At 42.3% G+C, this 16,123-nt stretch overlaps 1 protein-coding gene and 1 pseudogene across 1 annotated transcript; both read right to left on the bottom strand.

The window, feature by feature from the left end:
- Positions 1-4,309: 4,309 nt before the first annotated feature.
- LOC123811446 lies at positions 4,310-5,685 on the bottom strand (annotated as a pseudogene).
- Positions 5,686-7,419: 1,734 nt separating this feature from the next.
- On the bottom strand, positions 7,420-15,923 carry LOC123813014 (olfactory receptor 15-like). The gene is made up of 2 exons (XM_045830003.1): positions 15,914-15,923; positions 7,420-8,357 (listed from the first exon to the last, which is right to left on the bottom strand). The coding sequence occupies exons 1-2, from the start codon at positions 15,921-15,923 to the stop codon at positions 7,420-7,422; spliced, it is 948 nt and encodes a 315-aa protein (XP_045685959.1).
- Between the last annotated feature and the right edge of the window lie 200 nt (positions 15,924-16,123).

Below are 16,123 nucleotides of genomic sequence, written 5' to 3'. Positions count from 1 at the left end.
TATGGTAGACACATGTCATTATACATTTGTACAAACCCACACAATGTACAATAATAAGACTAAACCCTAATGTAAACTATGATATGTCAGGTAGGCTCATCAGTTATCACAAACCTACCACTCTCTGTGGGATACTGACAGTGGGAGAGGGGGTATATGAGAAATCTCTGTACTTTCCACTCACTTGTGAACCTAAAACTTCTTTAAAAAATAAATTGTAGTAAAAAATCATACAACAGGATGAGGTCATTGGTAATAAAATGGGTAAAAAGAACTTATTAATGTGGGGGTTTCTCAGTGTTATTTGGGGGTTATGTGGGGACCAAGAGTGGGTGGAGTATGAGGTGGTGATTTTCAGAGGGCATGCATTTCTGTAAAGATTAGCTCACCTATGTCAGCTAATTTTAAAAATGCATAAGCAGATAGGACTTCCAGACAAGATGGAGGTGTAGGTAGACGTATTGTGCCTCCTCACACAACCAAAAGAAAGACAATGACAAATTTAAAAACAAAAAACAACCAGAACCAGCAGAAAATCGAACTGTATGGAAGTCCGACAACCAAGGAGTTAAAGAAGAAACATTCATCTAGACTGGTAGGAGGGGTGGAGGTGGGTAGCTGGGTGGAGAGGACTCCAGGCAAGGCGCTGGCTGGCAGACCCAGTGAGGTAGCAGATTGTGGACTGGGTGGTCCCACATTTGTGTGCAGATAAACTGGGAGGAACAACTGAGGAGTGAGACAGACCACACAACCCAGAGTTTCAGTGCAGGGAAATAAAGCCTCAAACCTTTGACTGAAAACACCTGTGGGGGGTTGAGGTGGCAGCGGGAGAAACTCTTAGCCTCACAGGAGAGTTCCTTGGAGAGACCCACAGGGTCCTAGAATGTACACAAACCCACCCACCAGGGAATCACCACCAGAAGGGCCCAATTTGATTGTGGGGAGTGGGGGAAGTGACTGAAAACTGGCAGAGAGTGGAGCAAACGGCATTGTACCCTCTTGGACTGCTTCCCCACATACAGCGTCACAGCACAGCGAAGTGGGTTGCCCTGCCCTGGTGAACACCTAAGGCTCTGCCCCTTACTATGTAACAGGTGCACCAAGACAAAAAAATAAATGGCCCAAATGAAAGAACAGATTAAAGCTCCAGAATAAATACAACTAAGTGACAAAGAGGTAGCCAACCTATCAGGTGCACAGTTCAAAACACTGGTAATCAGAATGCTCACAGAATTGGTTCAATATGGTCACAAATTAGATGAAAAAATGAAGGCTATGCTAAGTGAAATAAAGGAAAATGTACAGGGGACCAACAGTGATGGGAAGGAAACCAGAACTCAAATCAATGGTGTGGACCAGAAGGAAGAAAGAAATATCCAACCAGAACAAAATGAAGAAATAAGAATTCAAAAAAATGAGGAGAGACTTAGGAACTTCTAGGACATCTTTAAATGTTCCAATATCTGAATCATAGGGGTGCCAGAAGAAGAGGAAAAGCAAGAAATTGAAAACTTATTTGAACCAATAATGAAGGAGAACTTCCCCAATCTGGCAAAGGAAATAGACATCCAGGAAGTCCAATAAACCCAGAAAGTGCCAAAGAAGTTGGACCCAAAGAGAAACACACCAAGGCACATCATAATTACATTACCCAATATTAAAGATAAAGAGAGAATCTTAAAAGCAGCAAGAGAAAAGGAGACACTTACAAAGGAGTGCCCATAAGACTGTCAACTGATTTCTCAAGAGACCTTGCAGGCAAGAAGGGGCTGGAAAGAAGTATTCCAAGTCATGAAAGGCAAGGACCTACATCCCAGATTGTTCTATCCAGCAAAGCTTTCATTTAGAATGGAAGGGCAGATAAAGTGCTTCTCAGATAAGGTCAAGTTAAAGGAATTCATCATCACCAAGCCTTTATTATATGAAATGTTAAAGGAACTTCTCTAAGAAAAAAGAAGATAAAAAACATGTATAGTAAAATGACAGAAAACTCATAATTGTTGACAACCACACCTAAAACAAAAACAAAAACAAACTAAGCGAACAACTAGAACAGGAACAGAACCACAGAAATGGAGATAACATGGAGAGTTAGCAACAGGGGAGTGGGAGGAGGAGAGAGGGGGAAAAGGTATAGGGAATAAGTAGCATAGATGGTAGGTAGAAAATAGACAAGGGGAGGGCAAGAATAGTATGGGAAATGTAGAAGCTAAAGAACTTATGACATATGGACATGAACTAAAGGGGGGGAATGTGGGTGGGAGAGGGTGTGCAGGGTGGAGGGAAATAAAGAGGAGGAAATGGGACAACTGTAATAACATAATCAATAAAATATATTTGAAGAAAGAAAAAACTATTACAAGATAAACTGAGGAATATTTAAAAAATGCATAAGCACATGAACATTTCCAAACGCAGATCGTTGCAGCCCTCCTGAGAGTCTGTTGGCCATCAGGATGCTGAGTGGCCTGTCCTCTCATTTATTTCTCACTCTGTCAGAACATCCTCCAATGTACTGCCCAGCTCCCAAATGGTTTATTGTAAGACTTCATACATCACCTTTTGAAACTTCTTTCATTCCCACTGGGAGTGGTATCCCTATGGGACTGGATATAGGCTGTGTTCCAGCTGCAAGGGAGAAAGGTGTCTAGGGTCCGTGTATAAGGAGTATTGAAGTCTGCTCTTGCTGTCATGACAAATACCTTAGACGGGGTGGCTTAGACAGCTATCATTTATTTTTCATAGTTCTGGAGGCTCAGAAAACCAAGATGAGTTACTGGCCAGGAAGCTCTAGGTGACACAGGGCCACCTTCTCACTGTGCCCTCACATGGCCAAGAGAGGGAGAGAGCGATTACCTTTCTCATGCCCTTTTGATTACCAATATGTGGGGACCACATTTGTACTTAATTGTCTTAGTTCAAACCTCTATTTAATCACGCTCTGTTAGATATGTCCTAGGTGTTTCGAGCCTAATATTTACTGATAGATACACAGCGGAAGAGGGTGGTCTCTAATCCTTAAAAACATAGAGCAATATAGAGAAATTAGACAAAGGTAGATATTAGCTGATACATACACTGGTATATGTAAGAACTATAAAGACATTGAATAATGTGTCATAAATGAATTGTGAAAAAGAAAAGAAATTTGTTACGAGATGGTTGAAATTATTGTCTTGATAAATGACCAAGACAGATGGTGAGGGCACTGAGGAAATGCAAGCATGATGAATCATGGTGTACGAGGTGTTTGAGACAGGGGACAACACCCAAGATGCTCAAGGACAGTGTAGGTAAAACGGTTTGGGTGGGAAGCAGATGTGATAACTCCGATGAAGTCTTATTTAAAAATCTTGTTGGGATCTGTATAAAAGCTTTGCAGCAAAAATTTTTGGCAGCTGCCTGGTAAACACGAGCTGTTGTAGGAAAAATTAAAGAGAAAACCACATTGTTTACCCTCCTGCAGATGTGGGGGCCTATGTTTTCCACTGAGAACAAGACATTTGGGAAAAGTCAAGAGGAGCAGGATGGCTTTCTGTGAGATTTCCAAACAAGCATTTTTTTTGTGTGTGAGGGGGCTCTTAGTTTTCTTTTTTTATTGTTGTTCAGTTACGGTTGTCACTGTTTTTTCTCCCATTGTTCTTCCCTGCTCCATCCAACACCCATTCCCAAAGGCATTTCCCACCCCAGTATCCGTGCCCATGGGTCCTTTGCACATGTTCCTTGACTTGACGCTTCCCCTTCTTTCCCCCATTACCCTGCACTCCCCCACCGCTCTGGTCACTGCCAGTTTGTTCTTTATTTCCATGTCTCTGGTTCTATTTTGTTTGCTTGTTTGTTTTGTTGATGAGTCTCCACTTATAGATGAAATCATATGGTATTTGTCTTTCACCATCTGCCTTATTTCACTTAGCATAATGGTCTCCAGTTCCACCCATGCTTTCACAAAGGGTGGGAGTTCTTTCTTTCTGCTGCGCAGTATTCCATTGTGTACCATCATGGAAATGAACCACAGTTGTGTTTTTTTTACTTTGTTTTAATGGATCTCAAAATTCTGTGACAGATTTTGGTCAAGTTGTTTCCATTAAATAGTACTGATTTTAAAAACTAGTAACTTAAAAACTTCCACGCACACACAAAACAAATGGTCCACAAAATATTGTCCTTTCTTTCTCAAGGTTTTATGATGCATTGTAATCATTAGCCAATCCTTTACTATTAAACCTTAGTGGCCAATTGAGACAAACAGTTCTGAGACCTCTCTTCCACCACTGACTAAAACTGGGGTGGCAGGTGTTGGGGATAATATTCATTTAGCCTTCTGAGTTTTCTAGGCAGACTTGGTGACTTTGCCAGCTCCAGCTACCTTCTTGTCCACTGCTTTGATGACACCAACAGAAACTGTCTGTCTCATGTCACAAACAACAAAGTGGCCCAGAGGAGGATAGTCAGAGAAGCTCTCAATGCATGTGGGCTTCCCAGGAACCATATCAACAATCTGGTATCACTAGATTTCAAAAACTTTGAGCCATCTCCCAGCTTTTTCTCAGAATGATGATCAATCTTCTTCAGCTCAGCACCTTTGCAAGCAATATGAGCTGCGTGACAATCCAGCACAGGTGCATATCCAGCACTGATTTGGCCTGGATGGTTGAGGATAATCACCTGAGCTGTGAAGCCAACTGCTTCCGTTGGTGGGTCAGTTTTGCTGTCACAAGCCACATTGCCACAACGAACATCTTTGACAGACATGTTCTTGACATTGAAGTCCACATTGTTCCCAGGAAGAGCTTCACTCAAAGCTTCATGGTGCATTTCAACAGACTTTACTTCAGCTGTAACATTGGCTGAGCAAAGGTGACCACCATGCCAGCTTTGAGAACACCAGTCACCACTCGGCCCACAGGGATAGTACAAATACCACCAATTTTGTAGACATCCTGGAGGAGTAGACACAGGGGCTTGTAGTTGGATGAGTTGGTGGCAGGATGCAATCCAGAGCTTAAGCAGCATGGTTCCACTGGCTCTGCCATCTTTACAGGTGACTTTCCATCCTTTGAACAAAAGCATGTTAGCACCTGGCTCCAGAATAGTGTCACTATTCCAACCAGAATTTGGTACAAGTGCTACTGTGTCAGGGTTGTAGCCAATTTTCTTAATGCAGGTGCTGACTTCTTTAACAATTTCCTCATATCTCTTCTGGCTGTGGGGTATCTCAGGGGAATCCATTTTGTTAACACCAACAACCAGCACACCCAGTGAGTAAGCCAGCAGGGCATGCTCACAGGTCTGCCCATTCTTGGCGATGCCTGCTGCAAACTCGCCAACATCAGCAACAACAATCAGGATGGCACAATCAGCCTGAGATGTGCCTGCAATCATGTTTTTGATAAAGTCTCTGTGTCCTGGGGCATCCATGATGGTCACATAATACTTGCTGGCTTTGAGTTTCCATAGGGAGATATCCATGGTGATACCATGTTCACATTCAGCTTTCAGTTTATCCAAGACCCAGGCATACTTGAAGGAGCCCTTCCCCATCTCAGCAGCCTCCTTCTCAAATTTTTCAATGGTTCTTTTGTCGATCCCACCATGTTTGTGGATCAGATGGCCAGTAGTGGTAGACTTGCTGGAATCTATGTGTCCAGTGACCACAATATTTATATGAGTCTTTTCCTTTCCCATTTTGGCTTTGATTTAGTGGTGGTTTTCTTGACACCTGTGTTCTGGTGGCAAGCCCAATGCAAAAAAGAGAACCACAGTTTCTTGATCCACTCTTTTATTGATGTGTGCTTAGGCTGTTTCCAGCACTTGGCTATCGTAAATTGCACTGCTATGAACATTGAGGTGCATAAGTTCTTTTTGAATTGGTGTTTCAGTGCTCTTAGGGTATAATCCTGACAGTGGGGTCACTGGATCAAAAGGCAGTTCCAACTTTAGTTTTCTGAGGAAACTCCATACTGTTTTCCACAGTGGCTGCACCAGTCCGCATTCCCACCAACAGTGCACTAGGGTTCCCTTTCCTCCACAGCCTAGCCAGCACTTGTTTGTTGATTTGCTAATGATGGCCATTCTGACTGGTGTGAAGTGGTATCTCATTGTGACTTTAATGATGGCAAGAGATGTTGAGCATTTTTTCATATGTCTATGGGCCTTTGTATGTCCTCCTTGGAGAAGTATCTGTTCAGGTCCTTTGCCCATGTTTTAGTTGGATTGTTTGTCTTTCTGGTGTGGAGTCATGTGAGTTCTTTATATATTTTGGAGATAAAACCCTTGTCTGAGGTACACTGGCAATTATATTTTTCCATACAGTTGGTTACCTTTTCATTTTGTTGATGTTTTCTTTAGCCATGCAGAAGCTTTTTAGTTTGAGGTAGTCCCATTTGTTTATTCTTTCCTTTATATCCCTAACCCTAGGGGTTGTGTTGGTGAAAATATTGCTGTGTGGGATATCTGAAAATTTCCTGCCTATGTTCTCTTCTAGGACTTTTATGGTGTCACGACTTATATATAAATCCTTTATTTACCCTGAGTCCCTGAGTTAATTTTTGTGTATGGTGTGAGTTGGTGGTCGAGTTTTTTTTCTTTTCTTTCTTTTTTTTTTTTTTGGCATGTACTTGTCCAGATCTCCCAACACCATTTATTGAAGAGGCTATTTTTATTCCATGTTATGTTCCTGCCCCCCTTTGTCAAATGTAAATTGACCATATTGACATGGGTTTATTTCTGAGCTCTCTATTCTGTTCCATTGGTCGACATGTCTGTTCTTATGCCAGCACCAGACTGTTTTGTCAGGTATTATGATCCCTCCTACTTTGTTCTTCTTTCTTAAAATTACTGAAGCTATTTAGGGTTGTTTATGGTTCCATATAAATTTTTGAAATGTTTGTTCTATATCTGTGAAATATATCATTGGTATTTTGATAGGGATTTTATTGAATCTATATATTGCTTTGGGCAGTATGGTCATTTTAATGATGTTAATTCTTCCAATGCACGAACACTGTATATACTTCCATTTATTTGTGTCTTTCTTAATTTCTTGTCTCAATAAACAAAAAGATTTTATTTTCTTCCTTTGAAAATTTTTTATTTAATCTTTATTGTATTTTTTCCATTACCATTTAGTCCTTTTATACCCTCCTCCCCCCAGCAATTACCACACTGCTGTCCACATCCATGAGTCCTTTCTCCTTTTTGCTCAATTCCTTCACCTCCTAACCTGCCCGCACTACTAACTGTCATAGTTGGAAGCATTTCTCTAGACATCAAGGCAGTCAATGTCAATAGATGGGGACTCTGCCTGGAGCTCATGGTCTCTCATTTGGAAACACAGACCTTCCTGTATTCATTCAGTTGTACATGGTTGTTCAAGGAGGCAAGCTGGGGTTACCTGGCTTTTTGTGACTCCTAACCTTTTTAGGACTTGACCACTCCCTGGGGCTGCAGAATCCTCTTCCATGCTCTCTGCACATCCTTGTTCCTCAGGGTGTAGATAAGTGGATTGAGCAGTGGGGTGATTACACAGTAGAAGAAGGACATGAACTTGGCTTGAGTGCTATTGGCAGGAGGCTGGAGGTACATGTAGATGGCTGGTCCAAAATACATGAGGACCACCACCAGGTGGGAGCTGCAAGTACTGATCACCTTGTACCTTCCTTGAGCTGAAGGCAACCTCAGCACAGCCCTGGCAATGAACGTATAGGAGAGGAGTACGAGCAAGGGGGCCACCAGTGCAAAGGGGATGGCTCCCAGAGCCAGGGACAGGTCATTGGCAGTGGTGTCACCACAGGCCAGCTTGATCAGAACAGGCACCTCACAAAAGAAGTGGTCTACTGTATGGTGACCACAGCGGTGGAGCTGAAGTGTGAGTGTGGCTTGGAGCATCGAATTGGCCAGGCCACTGCACCAGGCGGCAGCTGCCAGTTGTACACACACCTGGGGACGCATGATGAGGGTGTACCGGAGGGGCTGGCAAATAGCCACATAGCGATCAAAGGCCATTACCGCCAGCAGGGCACATTCAGTACACCCTGTCCAGTGGAAGAGGTAGGCCTGGGTGAAGCAGCCCCAGGAAGCAATTGTCTTGTCTGGTCCCCAGAGATTGGCCAGCAGCTGGGGGACAATGGTGCAGGTGACACAAAGGTCCAGCACTGATAGATTGTCCAGGAAGAAGTACATGGGGGTCTGAAGTCTGGGCTCCACTGCAGAGAGAAAGATGATGGAGCTGTTCCCCATCAGAGTGAGGACATAGGCCACCAGCACCACTCCAAAGAGGGGCATCTCCAGCCACGGGAGATCTGAGAAGCCCAACAAGACGATTGTGCTGGAGAAACTTACATTTGCTCCTTCCATGGCTTCCACCTCCTATTTGGCTGCAACAGACAAGGTTAAGAGGACAAACACAACTTTTATGTTTCCATCACTCCATAGCAACACCCTCAAACCTTCAACTATGTCTGTGGGATAATCCCTATAATTGTTATAAGTTCTTAAAAGTGTGGTCTGCAGACTCTGGAGAAGAAAGAGAGTTTATTCTCAGTCACTTATAGCTGTGGCCAAGTCACTTAAGCTCTCTGTGTTTCTGTTTCCTCTTTTAAAAATGAAGATAAAAACTGTCTTTATCTATATCCATACTCTCCTTCTCTCTCTTCCTGTTTTTCTCTTTTCTCTTTTTCTCTTTTCCCCTTCTCCCTTCTTGGTCCATCTCTCTCTCTCTCTCACTCTCTCTCTCTCTCCCCCCCCCCCTTCCCTCTCTCCCCCCTCATCCTTCTTTTTCTCTCAGTTGATTTATAAAATGCATGGCTCTCATGTCATAAAGAAAGAGGCATTATAATCCTTTGAGTCTGGTTCATTTTTTATTTTTTTACTTTTTAAAATCTTTACTGAAGGATATGTTTATTGACTTTAGAGAGGGAGGGAAGGAAGAGGAAAGGGGGAGTGGGGGAGGGGAACATCATCATTTAGTTGCATCCCATACGCACCCTGACTGGGGGTGGAACCCACAACCTTTTGGTGTACAGGAAAATACTCCAACCAACTGAGCCACCTGGCCAGGCAGGCACATTCTTAAAAAGAAGTTTGTAAAGAAAACACTACCTGCTGCTTCCTTCCAGTCCAGTTGGGTTGAGGACACGTGGGTGCTCAGACGGGCTGGCGGCAGGAATGTGCTGTTTCAGCCACACCGCAGTAGGGACTTTTTCTTTGGGGGAAGAGGCATAAGCTGGTAGTTTACTTTGTGCATCCTCTCTTTCTCTTCTAACTCTTGTCTTCCTAGCTTTCACTGAGTTTATTTTCACTTCTTTGTTGTTTTACCCTTTCTTTCCTTTTAGAACTCATTTAAAAATTTTTCATGTGTTTCCCTCAAATTCTTTCTAAAATGATGCTTTTTCATACCCATAAGCTGTGAATTTTCAAGATGTTTACATTCCCTTCCCTCTCAAATCCCTACTCCTTATAGGAGACTTTTTCTGGAATGCTCCGCCAGTCTCTCAAACTTGGTGCCTCCCAAACTCCACTGATGCTCATTCAGCAGTGCGGTGAGCCTTCCCTCCACCCCTTCACTGTGCTCAGTGCAGTCATCATCATCCCTCCCTGCTTCCCTGCTCCCCAAGGAGGCCAGACAGATGGTTGCAGTGTGGGGCCATTTAGGAGCCTGAGTACCACAGTACACAAATACATTTCTCTCACTAATGTCTGTACTTCTCAAACTATCCCATTTTAACTCTATAGTGCAAAATTTTACTGGGATGGGCCATGGTCAGAATAGTCACATATCAGTCAGAAGTGTCACAGATGTTTGTCAGAGTAACTTTTTTTTTTTTAGGAAAACTTACCGCTTTTTTTTTTTTTTTTGCAGGTAGGGTAAGTGAGACTGATTGGAGGGAAGGGGATAGCCTCAGAAAGGTGGACAGATTCCTTCTCCAGAAGTCAGAATCAGGCTGACTGCCTGGGGTGCACCCTGAGTCAATCTTTTAATTGCAGTCCCAGGCTCAGTATTTAAATAGGAACCTCTACTCAAGCTTGGGTATCAATATTGGTGAAGAATATTAACACTACTAACAGTAACTATGTAGAAATAATACCTATTCCTGTATACCAGTTTTTTTCATTCTTCCAGCCCTAGATTATATATATATACATATACATATGTGTGTGTGTGTGTATAATTTTAAAGTTATTCCCAATGGAGGACATTTTTCATCACTTTTAGAGTGAGAGGAAGAGAGAGAGAGAGACATTGATATGAGGGAGAAACACTAATCAGCTGCCTTCTTGTATGCACCCCAACTAGAATCAAACCTGTGACCTTTTGGTCTACAGGACAATGCTCCAGCCAACTGAGCCATACTGGCCAGCACATATCACTGTTAAGATCTATTCTTTCACTGACTTCCAAGTATGCAGTGCAATGTTAACTGTAATCATGATGCTGTGCATCAGATCCCAGAAAGCATTTATCATCTAACTGGCAGTTTGGACTGTTTGACCAGCATGCTCCCCATCGCCTCCTCCAACCAGCACCTGTAACCTCTGCTCCACTCTCTGTTTCTGAGTTTGACTTTTTAAAGTGAGATGATCAGTATATTGCTTTCTGCCCTCTTTCACTTATCATGGCACCCTAACGTTTCACCTACGTTATCATACATAGATTTTCTACAGCTGAATACTATTCTCTCGTTACATAAATACACACACACACATTTTCTTCATATATTTTTTTCTCAAATTTATGTACTCATTAATCAATGAACACTTAGTTTGTTTCCATGCTTTAGCGATGGTGAATAATGCTGCAGTGAACACAGGGGTGCAGGTGTCTCTTTCAGACGGTGATTTTACTTCCTTTGGATAAATACCCAGAAGTGAAGTTGCTGGGTCATGTGGCCCTTTATTTTTGATGTTTGAGAAACCTCCACACTGCCTTCCACAGTGGTTCACCAGTTCACACTCCCACCAACACTGCCACGAAGGTTCTCTATTCTCCACATCCTTGCCAACACATCTTTAAAGAAAAAAAACCAGCCCCGGCTGGCATAGCTCAGTGGATTGAGCGTGGGCTGCGAACCAAAGTGTCGCAGGTTCAATTCCCAGTCAGGGTTCATGCCTGGGTTGCAGGTCATGACCCCCAGCAACCGCACATTGATATTTCTCTCTCTCTCTCTATCTCCCTCCCTTCCCTCTCTAAAAATAAATAAATAAAATCTAAAAAAAGAAAAAAGAAATCCTGAATAAATAATTGCTTAATGATCTTTAAGAAACATTTAAAAAAAGAAAGAAAAAACCTTCTGCTTTATTGCTTTCTCTTTTCCATCATACAAGTAAAACATGTTTTCAGACCTTTGATAAGATAAAACTAAGCAATATCTTTAAAGCAAAAAATTCTACTGCCTAGAGTTAACCAACATTAACATTTCGTTGTATATCTTTTTAAAGATTTTCCTATACAAATATATACTTTTTAAAATAAAACTATTTTCCCAATGTGTAAATATATGTATGGTTTTCTTTTTCATTGTTCACTTTTCCAATTACAGTTTACATTCAGTGTTACTCTGTATTAGTTTCAGGTGTACAGCACTTTACAGACTGGTCCCCTGATATTTCCGGTCCCTGCCTGGCCCTGTGCGTAGTTACTATGATAGGGACTGAGTCTGTTCCCCGTGCTGTAAGTTTCATCCCTGTGGCCAGCCTGTGAGCACCACTCTGTCCTTCAGCTCATCTTAGGTCTTGTGTTGTTGACGAGAGCTGTGTGAGATGAGGGCTCACTGTGGTTTGGATTTGCATTTCCCTGAGTCGCAGCGGTGCTGAGCACCTAGGTTTTATTTTTGATTTGGCAGATTTTTTTATTCTCTTCTTTTGAACTCTTGTTCATAGTTGATATGAATTATGGATGCCCCTTCAACTTTTACTTAATTTGCTTTTTAGAACAACTGACCAACTAACTAAATATAAGGTTATTTGGGGGGAATTTCTTTGCTTCTCACACTTCTGTGGAGAAGACACATCTTTAGGGGGCTTGACTAAGATGATGTCTTGGGGAAGCAGTGTTACCTGCCGCGCTCAGAAGTGGAGGCTGCCTGCCCAGAGGCAGTGCTTGCCCTGTGAGGCACACGGTGTTCTGGCACCGCGATCGTGTCTCCGTTTGACAACAGTGGTGTTAGGTGTTTTCCTGGCAGTGGGTTTCCACAGGAAAATTGGTCTGATGTGACCAGCAGGTTGACGTTTTTTCCTAAATCCCGCATTATGGCTTTATTGTTTGTATGTTGTCTTTCTCTCCCTTCCCCGCATTCCTCATTCTATCCTCTTCGTCTCAGGGTTTTCTTTGTTTTGTTTTGTTTTTTACTTTAGAATGCAAAGTTTGCTACAGTAAATATTTTCATATGCTTCAAATTTGGAAGGATATTTTACTCAACAAAGAGCATATGTAAACTGGATTTAATAAAACAAATGCCATGAAATTGGAAAAGTACTTTCATGAGGCTAGGGAGAAAAAGGTGAGTTAAGATTTTTGAAAAATGCTAAAAGTTAAAATATTTCTATTTATATTTAAAATAAAAGTAAAAAAGATGTAACAGAATCACTGTTACACACAATCAGTCTGGTTTGGGAAAATGAGAGCAAGCAGGGAGCATTTTAGCCCTGTCTTGCCGAGCACCTATGGATGAGTACCTTGCACTTTTTGAAATACTTATTTTTTTAGACTCAAAGGTATGACAGCACAGTATATTAATTTAACTTGAAAATGTCCACAGTTGTGGACAAACCATGAGGATCAGAAAAAGTACCACTGGATAAGACGGGCAAATATTACACCAAGTTTCAAGAGGAGAGAGAGCAGAATCCTGGGACTGGACATTATTAAGCTTGATGATAGATCCTGGAAACACCTACAGGAGATTATTAAATAAATAGTTTGTAAGCATTCTGAGACTGTGATCAATAGTAGCAAATACAGGCTAATTCTAATAAAACATGGAGAAAGTAGTGTGGTCCAGGGGATGGAGCTGTCAGTGTTGGTTAGGGGGTGGGCGCCATGTCCCCAGGTTGGATGCCTGGTGTAGGAAATGAGCCGAGTGTTTTTAACTACAGTGAATATTTCTGAATCCACGTTCTGTCAGTCACAGACATAGTGGTTTTAGGACTAAACAACAAGCAAAAGCAAAACACAACAGCACACAAGAGTCAGCACGGCAAGAGGAGAAGTTTGTTGTCATGACTCGTATCCTGCCTCCCACCTTTAACAGTGATCCAGGCCCATTACAACTTAGCCTCCACTTCCTCACCTCTAGATGAGGAATTAGCACAATTTACACATTGTTTGCTCATTATAAATTGGTGCTAAAGAAAGGGCAAATGCATGTAGCCTGGCCTGTCCCACCCATATTACCTCAAGGTGAAAGGAGGAGGAGGTAGAGGCAAGGAGCTGGCACTTGGGGTGTTCAGACCTGGGCTGGAAGGATGCAGGCTGTCCTCGGAGGGCCTAGGGTTCCGCAGAGAGAGGGCAGGACCAGTTGAACTCAGCCAAGAGGGAAAGAGAGAGAGCGCTTGTTGACATTGGAGGGGCCTCCTGTGATTTATTTTCTTGGATCCTCTGAGACCTGAGATACTTCACATAGATAATTAGTGCAGGGGCTAAGTGTATAAAAACAAATATTCTAGAGGGATTTCTACCCCTACCTTACTGTGTTTAAAATAATTTTTGCCCTGGAGAATATGCCTCAGTGAGCTGAGGGAAGGATCCTGAAATGATAAAATTGTCAGAGAACAGGATTGAAATAGAGTCTCTGGTGCATTCAGCTATTTTTGTGGCCCCCTATCAAAGAATGCTCAGTGGGACAGACTGATGTCCATCCTGGGGGGGGGGGTTGTTAAATATTACACGGTTGACCCCTGGCTGGTGTGGCTCAATGGTTTGAACACCAGCCTGGGAACCAAAGGGTCACCAGTTTGATTCCCAGTCAGGGCACAAGCCTGGGTTGTGGGCCAGGTCCGAAGTAGGGGGCATGTGAGAAGCAACCACACATTGATATTTCTCTCCCTCTCTTTCTCCCTCCCTTCTCTCTCTCTAAAAATAAATAAAATCTTTTTAAAAAATGACATGGTTGATTACATGTAAAGCATTATATTAAACATAAACTCATTATTTCTGTAGAAAATCAAATAGCTCTTTAGATAAACTGATATATATTTTCTTGTTCTGGAGGAAGGCTATGGCATCTTTATGCAATGTTATTTCACAATACCATTTTTCCTGAAAGTTTCTTTTCCACACACAAAGCCATTACTGTATTCCCTTTTTTCCACATCTCTATCATCACCACACTTCAGAGAATGTCAGTGAAGATAGCACTGACTGGCTTTGGTTTGTTGGTTTGTTGGTTTAACTAAATATTATATTGTTGTTCTATTACGGTTGTCCCCATTTTTCCCCCTTTGCTCTCCTCCACCCAGCCCATCCCTGCTCCCACAGTCAGTCCCCACCCTGTTGTCCGTGACCATGGGTCATCCATACTCATTCCTTCGTTCTGAACACCTGACTGGCTGCAGAGATGTTCCCATACTCGGGGGGTTGAGCATGGGCTGATGGAAGCCCAGCTTAGGGACAGGATTTTCACTGTTTTCATAGCTGAGCCTCAGCCCATATTTAAGAAATCTGCACCAGTTTCCTTCTATGTTTAACCCCGTTTTATTGAAAAAAAAACCCCACAAAATTTAATTCACAAAAGAGGCCGTTCTCTATTCTGTGCCTCGTGCCATTCTCTACACCTTCCCTGTATTCTCTAGGTTGCAGTCAGGTGGCTGGTTGGTGAGACTGCAGAAGCCCCGAATTGAATTTTGCATCCAGCAGTCTGGGTTCCTATCAGTCCGTCAGTGATGACAAGTTTGAGCAAGAGAAAGTGAGAAATATAAAAGGCAAGAGTTGCAAAGATGTTTTTGAGGCAGATAAGAAGAACAAAAGAAAGCTGTTAACGAAATATATCATCTTGATAATAAAGTCAGAATCCTTAGAACAAAAGAATAACTTATTCTTCTTAACAGTCTGATGGACACTTGGGCTGTTTCCATATCTTGGTGACTTTAAGTAATGCTGCAATGAACATAGGGGAGCTTAACCTTTTGAATTAGTGTTTCAGGTTTCTATGGATATATGAAGTCTGTCTGGAAAAAGTCAGCTATTGTTAATATAATGAGAACGGTTTGCATGACATCAATGTAACCTGGCAGCCACGGAGAGTGAACTGGAATGAGCATGCATGCGCAATGACGACTTCACTGTATCAGTCAGTAAGGGTGGTAGAAAATGTTAAGTGAGCATTTGTGCTGTGTGGCTGTCACATTCAAAATGATTGAGCAAGTACAGCAATGAATTTACATCAAATTTTTCCTTAAGCTTGAGCATTCCTCTGCACAAACTATTCGGATAATTCAGAGGGCCATAGCTATGGGCAACTGGTGTTTGGCAGCTTCATCACAACAATGTGCCCACTCATGCATCACGTCTTGTGCACAGAGTCATCAAATCACCCAGGTGACTCAGCACCCCTACAGCCCAGATTTGGTGCCCTGCAACTTCTGGCTTTTCCCAGAACTAAAATCACCTTTGAAAGGGAAGAAATTTCAGACTGTTGATGAGATTCAGGAAAACACGATGAGGCAGCTGATGGCGATTGGGAGACCTGTGTGAGGTCCCAAGGTGCCTACTTTGAAGGGGACTGAGGTATCATTGTCCTATGTACAATGTTTCTTGTATCTTGTATTTCTTCAGTAAATGTCTCTCTTTTTCATAGTACATGGCTGGATACCTTCTGGACAGATCTCATATTCTCAGAAGTGGGATCACTGGGTCAAAGGACAGTTCCATTTTTCATTTTTTGAGGACACTCCATACTGTTTTCCACAGTGGCTGTACCAACCTGCATTCCCACCAACAATACAAAAGGTTTCCCTTTTCTCCACTGGCACTTGTTTGTTGATTTATTGTTGATAGCCATTCTGACAGGTGTGAGATTATATCTCACTATGGTTTTAATTTGCTTTTCTCTAATGATTAGTGATGTTGAGCATCTTTTCATGTCTATTGGTCATCTGTATGTCCTCTTTGGAGAAGTATTTTGCCCTT

Source organism: Phyllostomus hastatus, unplaced genomic scaffold, assembly GCF_019186645.2.
Source record: "Phyllostomus hastatus isolate PE091 unplaced genomic scaffold, TTU_PhHast_1.1 phas_contig_150, whole genome shotgun sequence".
NCBI classification, from domain to species: domain Eukaryota; kingdom Metazoa; phylum Chordata; class Mammalia; order Chiroptera; family Phyllostomidae; genus Phyllostomus; species Phyllostomus hastatus.
This window is presented reverse-complemented; position numbering and strand designations above follow the sequence as displayed.